This window comes from Parastagonospora nodorum, assembly GCF_000146915.1.
Source record: "Parastagonospora nodorum SN15 chromosome Unknown scaffold_40, whole genome shotgun sequence".
Lineage (NCBI taxonomy): Eukaryota > Fungi > Ascomycota > Dothideomycetes > Pleosporales > Phaeosphaeriaceae > Parastagonospora > Parastagonospora nodorum.
Window position 1 is genome coordinate 266,768 of NW_001884588.1, and position 21,120 is coordinate 287,887.

The 21,120-nt window shown below is 48.8% G+C and overlaps 12 protein-coding genes across 12 annotated transcripts; 7 read left to right on the top strand and 5 right to left on the bottom strand.

Annotated features, from left to right (window-relative positions):
• Positions 1 to 500: 500 nt before the first annotated feature.
• Positions 501 to 809, top strand: SNOG_15802 (hypothetical protein; the record flags this gene model as incomplete). The annotated part of the gene is made up of 1 exon (XM_001805888.1): positions 501 to 809. One exon carries the CDS (start codon positions 501 to 503, stop codon positions 807 to 809), a length of 309 nt encoding a protein of 102 aa, XP_001805940.1.
• Positions 810 to 4,333: 3,524 nt separating this feature from the next.
• On the bottom strand, positions 4,334 to 7,805 carry SNOG_15803 (hypothetical protein; the record flags this gene model as incomplete). The annotated part of the gene is made up of 2 exons (XM_001805889.1): positions 4,334 to 7,510; positions 7,563 to 7,805. The coding sequence occupies 2 exons, from the start codon at positions 7,803 to 7,805 to the stop codon at positions 4,334 to 4,336; spliced, it is 3,420 nt and encodes a 1,139-aa protein (XP_001805941.1).
• Positions 7,806 to 8,108: 303 nt separating this feature from the next.
• Positions 8,109 to 9,024, top strand: SNOG_15804 (hypothetical protein; the record flags this gene model as incomplete). Its single annotated transcript, XM_001805890.1, has 2 exons — positions 8,109 to 8,425; positions 8,478 to 9,024. 2 exons carry the CDS (start codon positions 8,109 to 8,111, stop codon positions 9,022 to 9,024), a joined length of 864 nt encoding a protein of 287 aa, XP_001805942.1.
• Positions 9,025 to 9,127: 103 nt separating this feature from the next.
• SNOG_15805 (hypothetical protein) lies at positions 9,128 to 9,804 on the bottom strand (the record flags this gene model as incomplete). Its single annotated transcript, XM_001805891.1, has 2 exons — positions 9,128 to 9,681; positions 9,732 to 9,804. The coding sequence occupies 2 exons, from the start codon at positions 9,802 to 9,804 to the stop codon at positions 9,128 to 9,130; spliced, it is 627 nt and encodes a 208-aa protein (XP_001805943.1).
• Positions 9,805 to 10,064: 260 nt separating this feature from the next.
• Positions 10,065 to 11,573, top strand: SNOG_15806 (hypothetical protein; the record flags this gene model as incomplete). Its single annotated transcript, XM_001805892.1, has 3 exons — positions 10,065 to 10,089; positions 10,489 to 10,577; positions 10,644 to 11,573. 3 exons carry the CDS (start codon positions 10,065 to 10,067, stop codon positions 11,571 to 11,573), a joined length of 1,044 nt encoding a protein of 347 aa, XP_001805944.1.
• Positions 11,574 to 12,234: 661 nt separating this feature from the next.
• SNOG_15807 (hypothetical protein) lies at positions 12,235 to 12,383 on the bottom strand (the record flags this gene model as incomplete). The annotated part of the gene is made up of 2 exons (XM_001805893.1): positions 12,235 to 12,270; positions 12,300 to 12,383. 2 exons carry the CDS (start codon positions 12,381 to 12,383, stop codon positions 12,235 to 12,237), a joined length of 120 nt encoding a protein of 39 aa, XP_001805945.1.
• A 230-nt stretch (positions 12,384 to 12,613) lies between these two features.
• On the bottom strand, positions 12,614 to 14,443 carry SNOG_15808 (hypothetical protein; the record flags this gene model as incomplete). The annotated part of the gene is made up of 6 exons (XM_001805894.1): positions 12,614 to 12,812; positions 12,875 to 13,398; positions 13,454 to 13,571; positions 13,608 to 14,002; positions 14,071 to 14,120; positions 14,395 to 14,443. 6 exons carry the CDS (start codon positions 14,441 to 14,443, stop codon positions 12,614 to 12,616), a joined length of 1,335 nt encoding a protein of 444 aa, XP_001805946.1.
• A 1,256-nt stretch (positions 14,444 to 15,699) lies between these two features.
• On the top strand, positions 15,700 to 15,829 carry SNOG_15809 (hypothetical protein; the record flags this gene model as incomplete). The annotated part of the gene is made up of 2 exons (XM_001805895.1): positions 15,700 to 15,751; positions 15,786 to 15,829. 2 exons carry the CDS (start codon positions 15,700 to 15,702, stop codon positions 15,827 to 15,829), a joined length of 96 nt encoding a protein of 31 aa, XP_001805947.1.
• A 961-nt stretch (positions 15,830 to 16,790) lies between these two features.
• Positions 16,791 to 17,709, top strand: SNOG_15810 (hypothetical protein; the record flags this gene model as incomplete). Its single annotated transcript, XM_001805896.1, has 3 exons — positions 16,791 to 16,803; positions 16,855 to 16,906; positions 16,968 to 17,709. 3 exons carry the CDS (start codon positions 16,791 to 16,793, stop codon positions 17,707 to 17,709), a joined length of 807 nt encoding a protein of 268 aa, XP_001805948.1.
• Positions 17,710 to 17,731: 22 nt separating this feature from the next.
• Positions 17,732 to 18,342, bottom strand: SNOG_15811 (hypothetical protein; the record flags this gene model as incomplete). Its single annotated transcript, XM_001805897.1, has 3 exons — positions 17,732 to 17,905; positions 17,941 to 18,061; positions 18,188 to 18,342. 3 exons carry the CDS (start codon positions 18,340 to 18,342, stop codon positions 17,732 to 17,734), a joined length of 450 nt encoding a protein of 149 aa, XP_001805949.1.
• A 683-nt stretch (positions 18,343 to 19,025) lies between these two features.
• Positions 19,026 to 19,586, top strand: SNOG_15812 (hypothetical protein; the record flags this gene model as incomplete). The annotated part of the gene is made up of 2 exons (XM_001805898.1): positions 19,026 to 19,296; positions 19,429 to 19,586. 2 exons carry the CDS (start codon positions 19,026 to 19,028, stop codon positions 19,584 to 19,586), a joined length of 429 nt encoding a protein of 142 aa, XP_001805950.1.
• Positions 19,587 to 20,190: 604 nt separating this feature from the next.
• Positions 20,191 to 21,033, top strand: SNOG_15813 (hypothetical protein; the record flags this gene model as incomplete). The annotated part of the gene is made up of 4 exons (XM_001805899.1): positions 20,191 to 20,265; positions 20,326 to 20,495; positions 20,553 to 20,578; positions 20,636 to 21,033. The coding sequence occupies 4 exons, from the start codon at positions 20,191 to 20,193 to the stop codon at positions 21,031 to 21,033; spliced, it is 669 nt and encodes a 222-aa protein (XP_001805951.1).
• Between the last annotated feature and the right edge of the window lie 87 nt (positions 21,034 to 21,120).

The window sequence follows — 21,120 nt, forward strand, 5'->3', positions numbered from 1 at the left end:
CACGGCTACGATTTGACTGTCATGCATCCTTTTCGCGGTGCTCGAGTACAAGGACTCCGTTGCGACCAACGGACGCTACTGGGCCGGCCCTCTCACGCACTTTGCGATCAACACCGGCAAACATATCTCTTCACGTACCCACTTCTTTGCCAACTACAGTACCGAATACCCCGACAGATTTCCTTCAGTGAAACAAACACTCAAGTCATTCGAAGGTGTCAGTGGAGAAAGGGGAAGCTTTAAGTGGAAGCATGGAGCTGAGCGTATCCCCGAGAACGTAAGTATCACTTCTTTCCTTTTCTTTCGTAGTACTCCTGTACCTATTTTCTTCCATCTCCTTGTTTCCTTGTGTCTTAAAACTTGATTGCGACTTTCAACCATTTCACTTTTCACAAAGCTGACGCTTGCACGATTAGTGGTACCGCCGCCAACCCGGTAACGACTATGGCATTCTCAACTTTGCCCTCGACGCTGTAGGTGCGCTCCAAGCACTTCCCTACATGGCGGTCATTGGAGGCAACACTGGCGAGCCTAACACCTTCACTGGTGTGAACATTGCCGATTTGACTGGCGGTGTTTTCAACGCCGCGACGCTCCTCGAGGGCAACAACGCTATGTGCTTCGCATTCCAGGCCGTACACTCTGCTGCGCCGGACATTCTCAAGGGCTTGCTCGGCAATGTTGTGCTTGCCGTCTCGAAGTTGACTGATGCTTTGGACCCGATTCTGGCGCAGCTTGGATGTCCGCAGATGGCCAAGTACGACAAGAGCTTGCTTGCAAAGTTCCCTGGTGCTGGGGCTGGGTTGTAACCGCGCCCACATACCACTGCATGAGTACGATCTACTCGAACATTGACCCCGATGAACAATGAGATTGATCAATTGTCGTACATTCCACATAATGTTAGCACAGAGTACATATACCCAACATAATCCTTCACCTTCATGACAATCAGACTCAGTTGTCCTAGTCTATTCATCAGTCGTTTTATCTATTCAGAGACTTCGGTCTTCAAGTGTAACATTACTACATCCCTTGTCCTAATCGCATCTATCAGATCACCCACGTCGCTACCACAAAGAATTCACCTCGCAAACGTCGTCTACTTTCTGCATTCATACGTCAATTCCACTCTAATACCCTACAAACACCAGCGTGCCAACATCTTCTCCACCAGTAATCCATCCGTCAAACCTTATCCTGACCATTATCTAGACAGCGGGCATGCAGCGAAGTTAAAAAATTGAACACTTACAGCGCAGCTTTAGCACTTTGGCGCGTTTGACTGTAAGCCACCCACCAATCTAGCAAGCGCGACTCTCTAAAGCTGTTGAGGAGACGCACTACAGTTATCGCGCAATGTACAATGGTACTTGCATGAAAACTCCAAGATTACGAACTAAGCGATCTATCTCCAACTCCGTCAGCAATGTCACTTGAACTCACGTTAGTTCCCTTCGTAGTAGCTTGGAAACTCACTTCATGCGTCCAATTGGGATTCAGGGCCATTCCCTAAGTCTATCTGCAGTTTCTTTGATGTAATTGTTGCAAAAGCGCACTCTAGCCAATAGCAGCGAGCGGACAACGACTATACGACATCTTATTGTAAGAGCTTAGGGCTTTTGAGCGAGACCTTGTATTCTGCTTCTCTGAGTTCAGGTTACAGTGTTGAACTCGAACATGAGTTATAGCTACAGGGCGACTCAGCTAAAGACAGACTCGTTCCTCATAACGTAGCAGCTTTGCTTCATCATTTCTCCGTTTTGACTATTAGGATTATATAGCGTGTTGAGCTTTCAACAGATTGAAGATCATCAACCTTCTTGGGTGGTAGTAGCTCATAAACAATCTTACTGTCTTCACCTCCATTAGTTTGATGATTTAACGGTTATTTCTCGTAAACAATCTTGCTCTCTTCCCTCCGTTGGTATGATGATTCAATGGCGATGGCTCGTCAACAACCTTACCATCTTACTCCCGTTAGTATGGTGAAGCCTGAAAAATCAACATTTAAAGCTTACATTTTTTGTAAGGTCTCGCCAGCGTTTTCACCTGGAATCCGTGCAAGAATCCCTGTCTTGCTGCTCCCCTTATGCGATTCAGAGACACCTTTCTGTGATAGAGCTATTAAAAGCTCATGGACTGCCGTAATTGTAGTTCGTATATGTGCCTTTGAACATTGTTTGGGCCATCGGTCGCATTACACGTGTGATCTCTAAAGCGCATGTACGCAAAAGTAGGTTGACGGCACATCATAGGCGCTAGGAACAAGTGAAGTCAATTAGAAAAATGATGAATGGATGTCTAATAGTGGTACACAAATGCAGAGTATCACATGGAGTGAGCAAATGGCAAAAAAGATGCCAATGAGATCTAAACGCAATCTTAGACACCAGGATATGAACGTCTTGATTCAGAGAAGGCACTAGAAGCTCTAGCAATGCTCTTTGGTGGGATGCATGGAACTATACCAAACTCTATACGGGGACAAGCAAGGGTTATCTCAAGTCCCGCTAATTTGGTCGTGAGAAGAGATCAAGCTTGTAAGATACACGGGACGTTCGACTTGTGAAGACCTCAATCCGCCGATACACACATCTAGCCTCATTATTCATAGTTCCGTGTAGCGTAAGAAGCTATTACAGAAACCCGTCGAGAAATACCAGACAGTCAGAAACAAATTTTGAACGAATAAGGCCGAGAGTCGACAGGAGAGGATAGCGAGGGAAGTAAGTAAATAAACCAGGCTATTTACGTTGTTGATTGTTCTCACTACAACCAGAACTGCGGCATTCGTTATGTGCTACGCGAATGTTTGCAAGTTAGAATACTCAAAAGCTGTTAGAGAGGCAATGATGTAGGGAAAAGCCATGATTACAGCCACACAAGGCTGGCGAGGACCTCTGAGTTGTTCCTGCATATGAAAAGGGCCTTCTAAACTTTGTTTAGCTAGATATTATAGAGCTCAAATTTTCGGTGTCAACTTACTACACCAAATATGAACTTAACACATTGACTGACTTAGAAATACGAGCTCCTTCACCGCAGACACACCGGCTTATCTTAAGTACACTAGCATTGACCAGGATCCGTAGCATGCAGTATTCACTTTAACTACTCCTCCAACCCGACTATTGAGGGAGCTAAGACAGGTAGGCCGGGAAAGAACCGTCTCTACAGCGTATAAGTAGCTGTACGGTATCTCATAGTGCTCACATCTTTATCAGAACATCCAACATCTTCTTACACTATTCAACGTTCTTACCTCTTCTACTTGAGCTCCAAGTACATCACTGAGACGAATTGCCTTTCTCAATCAGAAACAGCCTTGATAGAATCCTTGTGGCATTCTTTTGCCTCCAAGCTGTCTTAGCTATCCCTACGAATCCTGACGGAACAGACGTTGTCAAGTACGTATTGAGCAGTACTGCATAAGCTAAATGCTGATGCATAATATAGACGAGCGTCAAATGTATCGCCTTGTATTGCTCCAGGAAGTGGTCACGATTACAGCGTTCAGCCCGTTGCTGATGCTAAGAGATTCAGGTTCAAGGATGCACCGTGGTTCCCGAACTATATCAACATCGAAGATCCAACCCAAGAGGCCAAGTGCTATGCCTGCTTGTCGGTTGCTGGTGGGGTTCACTACGGCGTGGTCGCCGCTTGTACCCCAGAATCATTCGCTTGCACAATAGATGTTTGGGAATGCGAGACTGTCTGCATTGCTGTCGCTACGTATGCTCTTTGGGCAGCCGAGCAACGCTGCTACTGCGAGCACGCGAATTGCAGCAGTGTTTCAGTTCGAAATGGAGGTAGAATCGGAGGCCCTCCAACAATCACATCCGCTGGTCGCAAATTCAACCTTCATCTTCCTAACGGCTGGGGTTACCTTGGCACCCGTTCGCTGAACATCAATCCTCTTGGAAAAGGACTAGCCCAAGCTTGCTAGTAATTGTAAGTATAGTTTGTTTTCAGTAACATGAGTGTTTTACTGAGGGAACTAAGTGACTTAACAGGATGGCTCATTTTTCCAGTAGGAATTATTAAGGAAACGTTTGGATCAAACATTCTGCGCATAAAAAAGCTAGGACAGAGTTTTTTAAGACATCTTAGCTTAATGTACATTACAGATTCAACATCCTGTAATGTACAAGGGAATAATGCGCTCATCTCATCCAGAAGAGCTTATATTCTTGGTCTATTTGTATATTTCTTTATCGTGTTTTATGCTTCTCATGCGAATAAAATTTACCTTATATACTGCATCGCTATCCTCGTAGTGAACATGCTATCTGAGTGTCCTATCATACACTTCGACGAACCTGCGCCCATCTCAAGCGCTCTTAATACTCTCCGCCAACGCATTCCACCCCGCCGTACTCCACGGCGCCAACGCAATCGCTCTTTGAGCATCAATAACATGCCCCGTAGCAGCCAACGCTCCTGCCAGTCCAACAGCGCCCAAACTTCCATTCGGCGGCGCATTGCGCATCGCCGTCTCCTTCGCCATTGTGCTAGCATAAACATCGCCATCCGCTGCGTCCGCGAGTTCGGACCAGCCCGTGTGTTTCCACGGGGTAAGCATGATGCTTCGCCTGGCTTCGTCGAGCTCTTGTTCCTCACCGCCAAGACTAATGGAGATGGCTTCGATGACCTTCTCCACGCGAGCAAGTTGGTCGTCTGTAAGGTCTTTGTTCGTGCGCAAGCGATCGAGGTCGTCTTTGATGGCTTCCATTGTTTCGAGATCGTCGTCGAGAACGGTCATGGCGCCGATCAAAGTCAAGAGACCGACATGGCCTTCATGCTTCTCGATTGCGGTGAAAAGCTGGTCGCGTGCAACTTGCTTTTCATTTGCGCCTCCCTTGGCCCACAGAACCTCGGCGAGAAGACAAATGATGTCTGGATTTGAGCTGGTCGCTTCGAGCGAGGTCCGGAAGTATGGGATGGCGGCATCGAGAGCGCCGTTGAAGTAGTGTGCTAACCCTGCCGTGAGGCGCGCCGAGAGCTGAACCTTGGATAATTGCTCTGTGGAAAGAACGCCAGCATTAGTGTCGACCTCGGAAATGAGATCAAGAGCAGTTTCAGCTTCTTCACCTGCGGCTTCGTTGGACCCTGTGGCGAGAAGGTTTCGTGCCAGATCTGTCTTCGCTTGTGCGACGCGTGCTAATGACTTCTGCGATTCCGAATTCTCGTACTCTTGCTCAACATTCTCGCTCACGGACTGCAATGCCTTTACAGCTGCTTCATGGTTTCCGACCCGTTCCAAGAACAAAGCTGCCAGATGCTTATGGGGCATGTCGTAGGGCGCCTGGAAGTTGAGCTGCTGTAAAGCAAAAAGTGGTTGAATGAGATTGGTAATGTCGCCCCCAGCTGAAGGTGAAGAAATTAGGAAGTCGAATGTCGACAGAGCGTACTGTCGCTTGGTAAGAAGCAAGGAAGATTCAGCAAGCTCGAAAGCATGCGTAAAGTGGGACAGCGCTTCTTTCGAGTCGTTAGCCAATAACGCGACAAGGCCTTCACCGACCCAGGCAAGGGAGTAGTCTGGGTCTTGAGACTGTGCACGGGAGAAAGCTTGATGTGCAAGCTCTGTATCATTCTGCAGCAAATACAATGCGCCCAGATTGACCCAAGTGTGCACGCTTCTGTCGTTCAGGTGTAGTGATCTGACAAACGCATGCTGTGCAACCTTCGGATTCAGTGTAGATGTGATGACACCTAGCGAGTTCCAAAATTCGGAGTTGCCCGCCTCCTGTCCAATAGCGCGATGAAAGCATTTCATCGCCGCTCGGAGAAATGTCGTCATGCTTCCATCGCTGCTGCATTCCTGTTCCAGACAGACATGAGCTCGAAATTCAGTCCAACCGAGATTGTACCATGCCACTGCCTGGGCATGCTTGTCGTGCGCGCAGCTTGCAACAGCTCGCTTTTGAGCGAGTATAGCAGCGCGCAGGGCCTTTGCGAGCATGGGTTCCTTTTCCGCTGTGAGAGATGCCAAGGCATCGCTTCCAATGTCATCGATGTCCCTGAAAACATCGAAGTCGACGCCAACATCAGACTTGCTCCGGAGTAAGTCAAGCACATCATCCGCTGGAAATTCGGGTAGTCGCTCTTGTGCCCAGGTGAACAAGCTACATGCATCTCCGATAGCCTTCCAAAGATTGAAAGCGTCAGGCTTGTATTCCGCGATGGTTGCTGCGACCTCAAGACCACGGATGGCACTGTCGATAGCTTCACCGAAGAAGCCGGTCTCGATGCAGCGCCATCCTTTCTCGACCAATGTCTGTAAAAGTGCAATGGATACGCCAAACTCCTTTGGTCGGGTAGCAAGGACTGCTTCATAGCCAGACAGCGCCTCGTCAAATTCGCTTAGTTCCCGGTTGACGTTTGCCAACATGTATTTGGTGAACCAGCTCTCGTCTTCGGATCGCTTCTTGAGAACGTTGTCGGCTGGGTTCTCGGCGTATTTGAAGGCTCGCGATGCAGAGTTATACCTGCCCGAGTTGTGGTAGCTTTCACCGAGGCCGACGTATGAATAATAGTCATCAGGGCTGATGCGCAGTGCTGAAAGAAAAGAGACCACACTCTTCTGATACTCTTGCTTATTCATCTGGACAACACCGAGCGCCGAGTAGGGCCAGCTGACGCCTTTTCGCTTCGATCCTGGTACTTGACGTGCTTTACCCGAGTCGACTACCCTTTGTGAAACGACTTCCACGATATCCCATTCACCTTGATTGGCAAACAGTCGAGCAAGGCGCTCAGCTGCGACGATCTCTGATGGCGATAGCTCGAAGGCTTTCTGGAAACATTGGCGCGCTCGCTTGCGATCTTTGTTGTAGTCTTCAAAGAAAATACCCAGCATGGTATAGGGTGGCGCGTAGTTGGGGTTCGCTTTGATTGCAGCGAAGAACTTTGCGTACGCGCCTTGCTTGTCTCGCCGTGAAGCATTTGAGGAGTCGAGCTCCCATATGCACATACCGATCCTGTACAACGTTTGAGCACGAAGCTCACGACCACGCTGGGTGGAAGCATCCAGTTGCGGGTACTCGAGGTATTCTTGAAGTCTCTCTAGGCCAGTCTTGTAGTCCCCGGCGAGTGCTTGACACCATGCTGACTCTGCACCGATACGTCCGTTGGAAGAATCTTGTTTCAGCGCCTTCTCCAGGAAGTCATGGGCTTGCTCATATTCTTCCTCCTCTTCTAGAACCAGGCCAATGCCAATGAGAGCTGAAGTGAATTGCGGTTTGCGCTCAAGAATTGACTGGAAGATGTTCTTAGCCTCCAAGTGATTTCTAGGCGCTTGGTAGTAAACAAGGGCAGTGGCAAGAGTGCTGTTGAGTGCATCGAGTGTCTGCTGAAATGACAAATCGGTCTTCTTTGCTTCGGAAGCGGCATACTTCAATCCCTTGCGCGTGCTTTCGACAGTACTCTCGTACTCTTCCAGGAACAAGTAAAAGTCACCCAGCAAGCAATGTGCGAGTGCAGATTGCTTCGTCTCTTGTATGCCTTCCTGTAGCTGAGTAAGGATGAAGTTTTCAAAGATTTTTACAGTATTGACTGACTGTCATCAAGACCAAGCAGTCTTCCTGTGTGAGGGGGTCGTTATCGTCAAGAGCTACCCCACCTTCGCTCAAATCTGGAGCATTCTTGGGCTTGTCTCTGAGCGGGTATCTTGAAACACCACTGCTCAGATATCCCGTGATGACTTTGGAAAGACCCTCTTTTGGAAATAACTCGACGTATTGCCGCAGGGTTGATATTGGCAGATTGAGCAAGTCGTGCGCGCTGTCCGCATGTGACGCCATGACGCCGGCTTCGAATGGCCAACACGCTACACAGAACTCGGACAGATGCTCAACAATAAGGAAAGAAAAGCGGGCAGATGAGGTAGCGAAGTCTTGTGATGCGGCTCGACTTAGCCAGGCACGGAAAATGGTTGACGTCTGTTGTTTGTCTTTTCGTAGGGCTGGAGCGCGCTAACGCACGTCATCGCCTGCCCTTCGATATTCCGCAAAGACCCCACCAGACCTCCAAAGCTCCCTCAATGGCGCATTCATAGCCCTCGTTGCTGCCGCCGTGACGGCCAAACCATCTTCCGAACCCGAACCATGTCCACCAAAGCGGCGCTCAAGGCTGCCAAGTCGGCCATCGACGCGAAGAAATGGGACGAAGCGAAGGAGCAAGCCGAGGCCGCGCTGGAGAAGGATGCAAGCAATTATTTCGCGAGACTGTTTCTTGGGCGCGCACATGAGGGACTCGGCAACTTGGACGATGCTGCGAAGGCATATCGCGACGCGACGAAGCTCAAGCCCGACGATGCGCAAGCGTGGCTGGGGCTACGGGCCCTCTACGAAGGCCTGGGGCCTGCCAAGGTGGACGAGAACACTGAAGTTGGATTGAAGCTGGCGGAGATATACATGAACTTGTATGTACTTCCAGCCATGCGCCCCAAGACGTTTCGAGGCTAACATGCACAGGGACGACGCCCACCGTTCCCAATCCGCTATTGACAAACTCGTCGACCACGCGCGCAAACACGGCACCAAAACCCAGTACACCTCCGCGCTGTCCACGCAGCTTCCGTCCTCACCCGTGTATTCCTACCTCGAAGGCCGTCTGCCCGCTCCCCATCTTACATACACGCGCATCGCCGAGATACACGAAACCCAAGAAGCCCAGACGATAAAGCGCCTCATTGACGAGCGTCGCCTCCGGCTCGGTGCAACGCTGGAATCAACAACAAGGGAAGTCAAATACGAGACATACAAGGCGAGTCCGTTGGAAGGCATCTATGAGGAAATCATCGACTGGACGAGTGACGACGAGATGAGACGGGAGTACGAGGAGAAGTTGTTGGAAAGGGCGTACGAAACATTGCTCGTGCTCCCAAGCGGAGAAAAGGCCGAGAAGAGAGACAAAGTGATGAAGTTGGCGCACGACATGGTCATCATCCGGCATCCATACAGCCTAGCGTGGAAGATTGAACTAGAATGGAGGAGTAGTATCGAAGTCGAGGCGTATTGATGCCACCCGATTGTAGGCGCGAATGGTTGGATAGAAGAACTCTACACCTCAACGAATAAACCAATCTCCCAGACTCCATCCCATGCAAATCTGCCCCATCTCCCTAGTGCCCCGCCGCGCCCACAACCCTCCTCTTCTCCTCCGCCGAAAACATACTTTCTCCCTGCTTCAGCGCATGAATCAGCATCGGCACGCTGTTAGCCTTGAAATCCTGCGCCTCGCGCACTTTGTCGATGTCGTCGCCTAGCTCCGCAGCGATCTTGCGCAGGTAAATGGCGCTAAAATCTTCCGTAGGAGCCTTGGATTTCTTGATGACTGGAGCTGGTCGCGCATCGGTCATGGAGACATCCTCATCTTCAACGGGAGTTGGTTTAGATTTCTTCTTTGATTTCTTCACGGGCGCTGCGACGGGCTCTGGTGCTTCGCTTGAAGATGGCGATGAAGATGGCGATGTTGATTCTGCGGAGTCATTTTTCTGGCTTGCCTCATCTTCGACCGCAGCTGGTTTGGACTGCTTTTTCGACTTCTTGGCGGGGGCTGCGACGGGCTCCGGTGTGTCCTCCGAAGATGGCGAGACTGATTTTGATTTTACAGATTCATTCTTTTGGCTTGGCACGGAGCTGTCGCTGTCGCTATCGCTTTCGCTGGATGAAGAAACTGCTTGCCATTAAAACATGAACATCCCTCCAAATCACCTAGTTTCATACTTTCGGTTCTCGACTGCCTCTTCTTGCCTCTGCGCTTATTCGCGACGGCATTGGATGTTCTTTGCGCTGCCATAGTTGGTTGGTTTTGTTGCGTCTGGAAAAAAGTCCGAGATGCTTATTCACGTGAATTATTTCTTATCTTATCGGCACGTGCTAGCTTAGCTTGGGTTCCTACCTAGGCATCACCCATTCCTCTATACGTCATCCAGCAGTAATCCTATTAGTTTCAAGTACACCGAGATTTGGCCTCAGTCAGTTGGGCTTCGGCTTGTCGTGTTGGTACCGATGGCGACGTCCAGCTGCTTTTGCAGCTTGAGACAAGGTTTCCTCATCATGGTGAGGCGGCTTTCATGTTGCTGTACGAGTCGAGACAAACGCTCAAAGCCCCATCATTCCCACATGCTTTCTAATCGGAATTTCTTCGTTCCGTTAGCTAGTATGTTTGCCAAATCTAGTTGGTCATTGTGCAACTATAGTTGACGAACGACAACCGTAGCATAATCCCAGCTTACTGAGACAAGACCATGGGGCCATGGGGCTGAAACACGTTCTACATAAAGGCGTAACCTTGCCAGGATTTCTGTTATCACAGAGAAGAGTTCACGCAGCTATCTAAGTATGTGAGAGCCATTTGGCAACGTGCCAGCCAACGGTACCGCTGTGTGGAAAGCCACCCCTGATGTGAGGGGCTCGTTCAATATTTTGTCTACGTGCGTTCTTACACTCCTTTTATGTGCCTACACTTCGTTGCATCTAGATATTCCGCAGTACGGGAAGACTGGCTGGAGTCATCGAGCTTGGAAGAAAGTTCAGTGGGTGTGCATCGGCTTGTGCGCGCCGGAGTTTGTACGTTATTCTGGAAACACGGCAGGCTGCGCTACATTGAGCGTAATCATGTTGATTTCATTTTAGGTTGCTTTCGCCGCTCTCAACCAAATGCTGTATGCACGCGCTCTAGGATACCAGATGCACGACCTTACCGAAGCCCTTACTCGAAACTCCAAAGTGATGCAGTCGACCGCTACGTGGCTAGAGGTGTTGTTCGCACGTTCACGTTGGAGAAGTTCGTATGCACAACAAGACCTCGAGGCTGCAAGTCCAGAAGCATCACCATCCGAGCATGATATTCCGCTCTCGATTACCAGATTTGATCAACAAAACAGCGTCATACACGGAAATAGCAGTCCTTTGACACGCACTCATGCTTGGACTCGAATCCACAACCACTTTGCTATCATGGGGGGATTTGTTTTCGAAGCTGAAAAACCAGGCTCCTTGATTAGAGGTCAAGATTGTGCGCGGCTGACTCTCACTTCGGCCGCACTCCGCAAACTAGCGAGGGCTAAATCACCCCTTCTTCCAGACATTTCCGTAGAAACTATCCCAGACAAAAGCAAAGCCAACGCATTTGCCAAGTTTCTCGTCTGTGTCCAAGCAACTTGGTTTGTTGCGGAAACCATTGGACGAATGGCGACCGCACATCCTATCAGCCTTCTAGAGATAAACACCGTTCTTCATGCGTTCTGTTGCCTACTAATATATCTCTCGTGGTGGGATAAACCTCTGGATATAGAGATGCCGCACATCATCTATTGTTCCAGTAATCACGCAATCGGAGTCTGCGCCTGGATGAAGGTGAAGGACACCATGGACGGATTCCTAGAAGCATTCAAGGCCGATGTCGAAGGCTATTCTCGGGCTAATGGTAACCACAATCTTCGTCTAGCCTTCGAGAGAGACATCTCTGTCACAAACTATGTTATCGGGTGGCATGATCTCGATGATAGATCTGAAATTCGGGACTGCATTGGAAGGTGCCGAGCAACAAACAAACAAGCCTGACGACCTCGACGTATCTTACCCATCAACGATTGCACAGAGTGGACACGAAACCAGATTCGATCGGACGGACCCCCTAGCTAGAAATTATGTCCTGGCCAGAGTGTACACGGCTTCACGATTTACGACTGCAGCGAATTAATAGACACAAATACCTATGCGATCATGACGGCGAATCAACTAGAACAACTCAAGCTTGCTCGCGATCTACGACTAGAAGACTGTATTACGCATAGATGGGACTTTGGAAGCTACTGGCTCGACGAAAAGAATCCAGAGAAAATGTTGACCCAAGGAATGTCCATTGCACGTCTACAAACACACGGTTATGCTTTAGAACGATGGGGCCTGTCGATAAATCTATCACCGACTGCCGTGCCCTGGGCGGGATCCCTGCTTGCTGGCACTCTGTATGGTGGCATCCACTTGCTTGCCTGGAATGGACCTTTCTCTACTAAAACAGAAAGAATGCTTTGGCGAGCATCTTGTCTCGTCATAAGTAGTCCACTCGTCATCGTGATTTTGATTCTGTTGCTTTGGAAACCGACAACAATGGTTAGAAGAGAAGCGCGGTATGTTTTGAACACGTTCAAGACGGTCTTTTGCTTAAATTGCACATCCTTTTCATTCATTCCCTATTTGAGCACCGGCGTTCGAAAGCTTTTCATTGCCTCAGTGCTCCTAGCCCAGGGAAGTACGACTTTGCTGTACGTAGCCGCAGGGATATACTTGATCGTCGAGTGCTTCGTTAATATTGCGCATCTCCCGGATGGCGTCTTTCAAGAACCACGTTGGAGTAGGTACATGCCACATTTTGGAGCGGGATGATACGGCTATGTATAATACAATGACGAGAAGCTACCACAACGTTTCATGTTATAGTCATCACGCTGAATTAAGTCGTATTTGTTTCCTCATGCATAGCACTGCTGTCCTTGAAAGAGGAAACATCATGCCCCTGTTAAATTAGCGAAGTTTAGTCAAGAACACAGGTTAGGCATCTGAGTGTATAGTGATCGCAATTCTGACCCCGAACGCTCTTCTTAGAGCAAGTCCAAGTCCTTCCTACTATCTTGAGATGAGCGCTCCTCAAGAACAAATCTAGTGGACTCATAAGGCATCGTAAATGTCTCCCACTTCCACAGCGTCCTCGCCTTGTCATCCTCAAGCTTCATGTTGTACCGCATAACGATATGCGCAATGACAAGTTTCATCACAAGACTAGCATGGAACCGCCCAGGGCTACAGTCGTATTAGCCTGCTTCAAAGACGATGCTTCTCACGCGCGAAGGCACGGGACTTACCAAGCAAGCGATCCATAACCCCAGATAGGAAACTTCTCCGAGACTTCCGTGAAGCGCGTCCCTTTCACCGAAGATCCCGTCTCCATGAATCTTCGCAGTTGAAAGTCGTTGGGGGATGGGTAATCGGTACTGTTGTGCATCATGTCGTACGAAGACACAGCGACCGTTGCACCAGCGGCAACTTGTGGGGAACCAGAGGCGAATGTATATTGCTTGAGGGCTTTTCTGCGGACAGCCAGTGTGTCCAAAGGATGCAAGCGCACGGTCTCCTTGATGAAACTATCCAGCAATGGAAGCTCCATCAATCTGTCGTACGTGAGGTCTTCTAGGCTGCCAATCTCCTCTATTAGCGCTTCTTGGATATCTGGACGCCGGCAAAGATGAAGCATAATGAAGTCGATGTTCATCCATGGTTGGTGCGCAGCCGCGAACCACATGCCCAGCAGGCTTTGAGCTTGGTGTTCGGGACCATTCCAGTATTCGCTATCTAAGCACAGAGATGCATGGTTCCATGCGAACGTGAGCTGCGGTGTCATTAGTTGGCGTTGAATAATTGTGCAGACAGATGTGAGGCTCTACCTCTTTGAGTGGCGATGGCTCGTCCCACATGTCTCGGCCAGAGCCCATTATATCTGTCAGCTTTTTGATGATTACTTCCTGTGCTTGCCCCCGCTTGGTGATGAAATTATGTACAAACCTGACTTGTGGTCAACATGGTCATCTCTTCACTTACTCATATCCGGAAGTTGGTGAAACATACGGGGCTAGAAAACCAGGCATAATTTGGAAGGCTGCCATACACTTTACCATCTCTTTAGGGTGGCGAATCAGTGCATCAGCAAAGACCGGATCTCGAGAGGTCTGCTCGCCAAAGAACAAAACCGCCATGACGCGAGAAGTTACAGTACGGACGGTAGAGGCTACAGGGAGGGTCACACCATCTGGTCGTCTCTTGGCTAGCGCGATTTGTTCATCAAGGCTTTGCTGCAGACGTTTGTTCAAGTATGGAAAGATCTTTGGAAGGTTGCTAACGCCTTGGACCTGAATAAGTCTTCCCATGAGGCGCGACTTCACTCCAGCGACTTCGTTGTGGTTGAAGCCGTTTAAGGTGTGTTTGAAGCCAAACATCTTCTCTTGGTCAGTTATACACCAATATAAGTGTGCCAAATTGTATGCTGTCGATAGCAAAGACGTACATCAGCATACACAGCTCTCTGTGACAGTACAGCGGAAGCTTCGCTAAGCTCTGCAATTTGCGTTTTTGTTGAGATGATGATTGGTTGGGCTGTGCTCCACGGTTTGTAGAATCGTCCTGATCGCTACAGGAGGGCTTTGTTAGCATGAAAACTGCAGCTAGCATGGTTACCACCTTACGAAATCATGAATCGTAGTTCTGAAGCTAGAAAATAGATTGGTGGTCTTGGAAAAGCTGATTTTCTTGACGATCTGAGACTGTGTAAGCGATGTTCCTCGCAGTAGCAGCTTTACATGAAGATATACATAGCTATCGACGCCCATACTGTTCATCACGAGAAGGAACATAGCAACCAAGAACATGGCGAAGGCCATGATATCAGACTCCATGGCGCAAGATCTGTATGAGGTCGAGAAGTGCAACGGTTGATGTTGAGTGCTGAAAGCGTGCACAATGTTGAATATCGAAAAGATTTGGCACGAAGTCTCGATCGAATAGACAGTACGGGAACATTATGAATAGGAATATTTGGAGAGTCATTGCACTGGTAATAGTTGTCGGCGCCGCACATTGCATTCGCTCATGTCCACAAAACTCCTGCCAAAAAGTGCTAAGCTCCGGTCACTATGCCACATACACACATGGCTAAGAGAACTACACATTCGGGGGCCGTTGGTGTGCCCCACTCCAAGGCGTACTCTTGCATTAGCTCAAGAAGGCGTAATGTCCCGGTCGAACGGGAACCACGCTAAGCCAAAGCAGCATACACGGCGCTCTATCCTGGGCTTCCAGCGAAACCGTTCGAACGTCTGTAGGATATCCAGTTCTGTCTGCCGCCTCAATTCTTGATCTATACCCTAGACTAGTACGCCCGTCTAATGCGGGGCGATTTTGAAGACATCTGCGCCTCGGATTCTCCTCGGCCCCACTACTCAAACTACGCAAGCGTGTGCCTCGCAACCGAGATTTGGGACATGCTCGTTTCTATGAATTGCTCTCATGAAATCTATTACTGCCGCACTAAATGATGGTGCCGCAGTCCCTCCTATGCAGCAAGTTGAAACACATGAGCCAATTCTTACATCATCTTCCACGAGGAAGGTAACACAGATAACGCATATGGAGTACTACTTCCTTCGTCTCCCAGTGTATCAAGATTTATGCCTGGAAGCCATAATTGCGCCGCGATGCGACGTCAACGCAAAACATAGTGTATCACTTGAACCTACAAGTAATTGACAAGAATAGGCTAAAGTGCTCGAACCCTTGTTCACTTGGTCGCAGGGAATGCCTCTGCGGGCCAGACCAGGGCTGCGCCTAAGCGTGAATACGTTTAAGAGTCTAAGGGTGCGAAAAAATATATTTCTCTACTTGTCCGGACTGATACTACACAACTTATAATGGTAGCCTTAAAGTTGAAGTAGGAAATACGCACGTTAGTAAGGTACAGCAGGTGTCGGTTTCCTTGCATCAAAATTCTTCTCCTGCACTTAGAATTCGAGTGGTGAACAATGCTGGATGAACGTTTACGGACTATTCTCAGAACTTCCCAGAATTGATTGCTTTGAGCCAGAGTGACCCGTGACGTCTGTAAGAGTGGTTTCAGACGCACAAACAAAGTAACAATACCATGGAGCTCATATTCTCTCCTGGTCCGCATTTGTGCAGCAGAGCAAGGGATGGTATGTGGCTCGATATATCAACACACATCCGCAGGATGTTCGTCTTTGTTAGGTATCTGGACACAGAATGCGGAGTAAGAGAGCTCGTTTCGTTTCTTGTAAAATCGATGGTGGAAGTACACGAGGAGAAAAGATGCAACGTAACATTTGCATTGACTGCAAACTCAGGTATCGAACTGCGATGCCTCACACGACACTTCCCAAAACAGCACGGCAACACCACTGTTCTTTGCCATGCTGAGATGCAAGTGCAAATTAGTCATCATGGGCAGGAATAGCAAATAAATGTCAGACTATAGTTTAAGGATCCCGATGTATCCCGGTGGAGTTGATAAGTCCGGGTACCTATGGTATCCACCCGTGTCCTCAAGGCGCTACGGTGATAACTATCTATGTTACGCACATGGCTACATGTTGTTTACAGAACTGCAATACTGAAGTATATACAACGGCAAAGCTACAATAACGCCGAAACAATTGAAATTGCAGTTTATAGACCTTTGCTAGGAAATGGGGCGCGATTTCGGCGCCGATCTGAGCTGACTGCAGATACATGTTGTGATGAACGGTGATTGCGGCGCAGTCTGCTGCACTCGCTTAGACGCTTCATGATGATAGAATTCAATTTGGTTGGACCATACATAGTTGGGGCAAAGTGGCTTGCTAGGTACAACATATCCCTCGCAGATCCTTTGTCTTACTTGCAGTGCGGCGGGGCTGCTCTAGTTTGACGCCCTCGGTTGTTGGTAACGTTGCAAACAAAACTTCAAATAAACGCAGATTTTACAACGAAAGGACTGTTCAATTCATCTCGTACCATTGCTCGAGTTTCCGTCTTTTGCTCATGATATGGATACTACAACAAGTGCAACTGCTGTCAGGATAAGCTTCATTGCATTAAGTCTACTACTTTCATGGAGGCTATGGAGGTTCACCATCAGGCCACGGTTGCACCCAGATGAGCCGAAAGAGCTTCCATACTGGATTCCATGTACGTATGCGTATGAAATTTGGAGCATGCTCGCAACCTACTAATGCTATGGCAGTTATTGGTAAGTGAATCTCATGTACCTACCGCAACTGCGTCTGTTCACACTGAGCAGGTCATGTTTTCAGCTTCTTCGTCGACTTCAATGGCGCCATTGAGAAGGGAAGGTAAACGGCGCATAACTCTCGTACATTTCCTGCAGAAAATGATTGCTGATATGTACCAAAGAAAGCATTTCTCTCCCTCGCGCGATCCGTTTGCTATGACAGTAGCCGGACAAACAATATACGTTTTAACGTCTCCAGATGACATTAGTGGCGTTTGGAAGAACTCGAAGACTATCTCCATAGACCCAATTACGATGGACATGTATATTCTAGGGGGCATCTCGGGAAAAAGTCGCGAAGTTATGTTCCATCAACACCCAACAGCGCGCTACAATGAAGGAACCGGCCGCCCTCTAACGCCCACACAAATGGCAATCGAATTACATCATCAACAGCTTCACGCTGGTCTAAAGCTAGACTCTCTCCTACAAGACAAAGTGATTCCGAGTTGTTTCAAGAAGCTAGACATGGCAGATGCAATGAATACAGCCATCCTCAGTCGCTCAGAGGACTCCGTCATCATATCGTTGCACGACCTTTGTGTCGACATCTTCGTCACAGAGGTAACACAGGCTTACTTTGGTCCTGCACTCTTACAGAAGTCACCAAATCTCATTAGCGCATTCCTGAATTGGGAATACTGCGGCTGGAAATTTCTCTTTATGCTCCCAGATATTCTTGCGCGAGATATGACAAAAACAAAGAGAACGATAATAGAGGCATTTGCGAACTACTATCGACAGCCGCGGACCCGCCGCCCAGGCTCCATTTACTTCGTCGACTCGTTGGAGGACATGCTCGCGGAGGTTGGCTTGACGACAGACGAGATGGGGAAGTTCACTCTCTTGCATTACTGGGCGTAAGTACACCTTGGGCTCTCCGCGATTACCAAGCTAAGTCGACGTCAGCGTAGTAGGAAACTTGTACAAGTTGACCTTTTGGCTCATGTCGCATCTGGGACAAAACCCTGGCGTGCTTGACCAGATACGCGAAGAGGTTTCTCCGGCCGTACATGGGGAGAGAATTGATGAGGCATATCTGCTTGAGAGATGTCCAAAGCTGAGTTCGGTTATCAGTGAAACATTGCGACTTACAGTAACGAGCGCGCTAGCTCGTGTCATACTAGAGCCTACGGCGGTTGGCGGGAAATTGTTGAAACCAGGAACTAAGATCATGGTCCGTTTCAAGGACCTCTTGGTGCTGAAAGATAGTACGCTGATGCGGCTATAGCTATCAATCCGCGAGTTGCACTATGACGCTGAAGTCTGGGGTACAAAGTCAGATGCCCTCGACGCAAATCGATTCATAGACAACCCCAAGATGTCGAAGAGTCCTTCCTACCGTCCTTGGGGAGGTGGACACACTCTGTGTCCAGGACGTCTTTTTGCCAGGCGATCCGCCAATGCATTTGTTGCCATTTTGTTGACAAAGTATGACGTTGCCGTGGAGTCAACGACTTTTCCAAGAGCAGATGGAGGAAGACCATCACCAGGCATTGTTACACTAGGACAAGGCGAGGATCTAAAGGTACGGCTTATACCTCGAAATTCAGTCTGACCGTGTCACATTTCTTTCCGGCGTTGGCGAGAGACGCGTGGAAAGTTAAGAACAGGCCGAGAATATCAAACCCAAGCTCTAGATTATCCTAAACTTCGTTTTCCATGATCTGCACTTGGCCGTACTTACCTGCGTGAGCACGTCCCTCCAAGCGGGGGAAAGGATGCTGCGTGTGCAAGGGTTCCGCGGAACTTGTAATCCACAACTTTAAAAACTCAACAGCTGAGAGCGCCGAAGACTGCTGTCACGACGTCAAGCTAGCATAATTGTGTGTCTAGACAGCCAGACTGCCTAAACAACGATGGTTGAAAGTAGTGAGTGATACACCGCTGGCGGCACATGCCGTCTTTGCCACAAGGTCTCCACCTCTGGCAGGGCGTAACGTGCAGGTACAGGGACAAGGGTTGAATCTGGGTCCTGCCACCGCAATCTTACCCGCAGCCTACGCCGCAATATGCAATCTCCACGCCGGCTTATAGCAGCAGAGATCGGACCTTGCATCGTATTAAGTTCTTCAAACACCATCTCCCTTACTATGCCCAATCACTCCGTCTGAGGTAAAACACAGGATATGGCTCGTGATAATAAAGATCAACAGGAATCATCCACGGTTGGCCAAAATATGGACTCTGATCTATCTTTCCTCCAATCATGGCGCTTGTTTGTGGTCACGCTCTCTCTTTGCCTTGGAGCTGTTCTCTACGGACTTGACATGAACATTATCGGCGTTGCCGCCCCAGTCATAACAACGGAGTTTCATTCTCTTGAAGATGTCTCCTGGTACAGCGCATCTTATCTGTTAACCATCACAGCGTTTCAGCCGTGCTTTGGGAATGTGTACAAATACTTCTCGGTGAAAGCTGTGTTTGTTGGGAGTATTGTAATCTTCGAAAGTGAGTATATGAGCTTCACGCAATGGATGAAAACTGATCGCTGGTTGGTAGTTGGATCAATCATATGTGCAACGGCTAGGTCATCGGCTATTTTGATCTTCGGGCGTGCCTTCTTAGGCTTCGGAGCGTCAGGCTTACTTCAAGGGGCCCTGGGCATTGTCTCATATATTGTGAGGCTGGAGAAGGTCCCCATGTACCAAGGCTTCGTGGCTGGCGCGGCAGCAGTCAGTGCAACTGCTGGACCTGTCATAGGAGGCGGGCTCACTGACAGCACCGGTTGGAGTGAGTAATCCATATGTAAACGTGTTATTAAACGTGCTCATGCCATTCCAGGATGGTGTTTTTGGATGTACGTTCATCTTGGCGTTAAGTAGAAGTATGTTGGCTGAGAAGAATAGCAATGTGCCTCTCGGAGCTGCGATCCTCGTACCAATCGGATGTTTTGTTGTTCTGTCGTCGGAGACGAACAAGAGGAATCGCTCTCTTCCAATCGCGGAGAAGTTGAAGCATCTGGACCCCATTGGCACGATCCTTTTCCTCGGCTCCATTGTATCGCTTCTCCTAGCGCTTCAATGGGGAAACCAGAAAATTTCCTGGGATAGCGCGACATCTATCGGTCTATTTTTCTGCTTCGGTATCGGCACCATCGCATTTACCACTCTCCAATGGCGTCTAGGAGAGTACGCAACTATACCCTTTCGTGTGATTCGCATTCGATCCATTTATATGGGGGCATTGGTGTTATTCACTCTAGGAGTTGCTAGTATATCGGTAAGATATTGAAATCCGAATTGAGGAAAGGTATGGGTACTTAAAGGTTCGAAGCTAGCATTCTACCTTCCGCTTTACTTTCAAGCTACGCAGGGCGCGTCTGCTACAGGCAGTGGAATCAACATGATTGCTTATGTCGCGCCGACCATCGTATCGATCGGCGCTACGGGAGGCCTTGTTTCGAGGTACGGTCACTATGTAAGTTGTCGTGCAGCTCGTACAAGTCTCCGATCTCGAGAGCATAGCTAATGATAAAAGGTTCCGTACATGGTTGTTGGCATCACGATTGCAAGCATTGCAGCTGGCTTTTTGACCCTCCTGGATGCTTATACGCCTACGGCTACATGGGCTGGCCTAATCGTTGTCAATCGTCTTGGCATGGGTATGGCACAGCAGCTTCCGTATACGGCCCTTCAAGCTGTTCTCGAGTGAGTCTAGGTACCGGCAACTCCAATCAGTATAATTAGGCTAATCCTTAGAATCAGACCGGAAGATATCGCGACTGGCAACGGTAAGTGATGCATGCCGACCAGAATTTACTTCGGACAGATTGCTGATTTTGACAAAGCCATTGCAATCTTTTCCTGGCAACTAGGTGGTGCCATAGCCGTCTCCATCGGTCAAAATCTGCTTCTCAATACCCTCAAGATTAGTATTCCTGTGCACACTACGGAAGTCGGCGTGCAGCAGGTCATCGATGCAGGCGCTGGTGGGATCAACTCGATTGCGCCTGACGGAGCCGTATTGAAAAGTCTTAGGGAAGCTTACGCTGAAGCTCTAAGGGGCAGTTTTGTACTTGCATTAGTGAGCACATGTCTTGCACTTCCTTTTGCTGCGGGCATGCAGTGGTTGAACATCAAGAGGGTTGCCGAGGAAAGGAGGGTTAATGCAAGAGAGGGAGCAGTCGACTTGATCAGAGTGGAGGAAGCTAAGAAGCTGGAAGAAAAGGACACTTTTTATACTTAAGCTCGATATTTCAAACGCAGTTGCCTTGGAGAGTAGAGTCGTAGAGTCCTCGCGATAGTGGCCACTTACATTGATGTGCAATTCGAG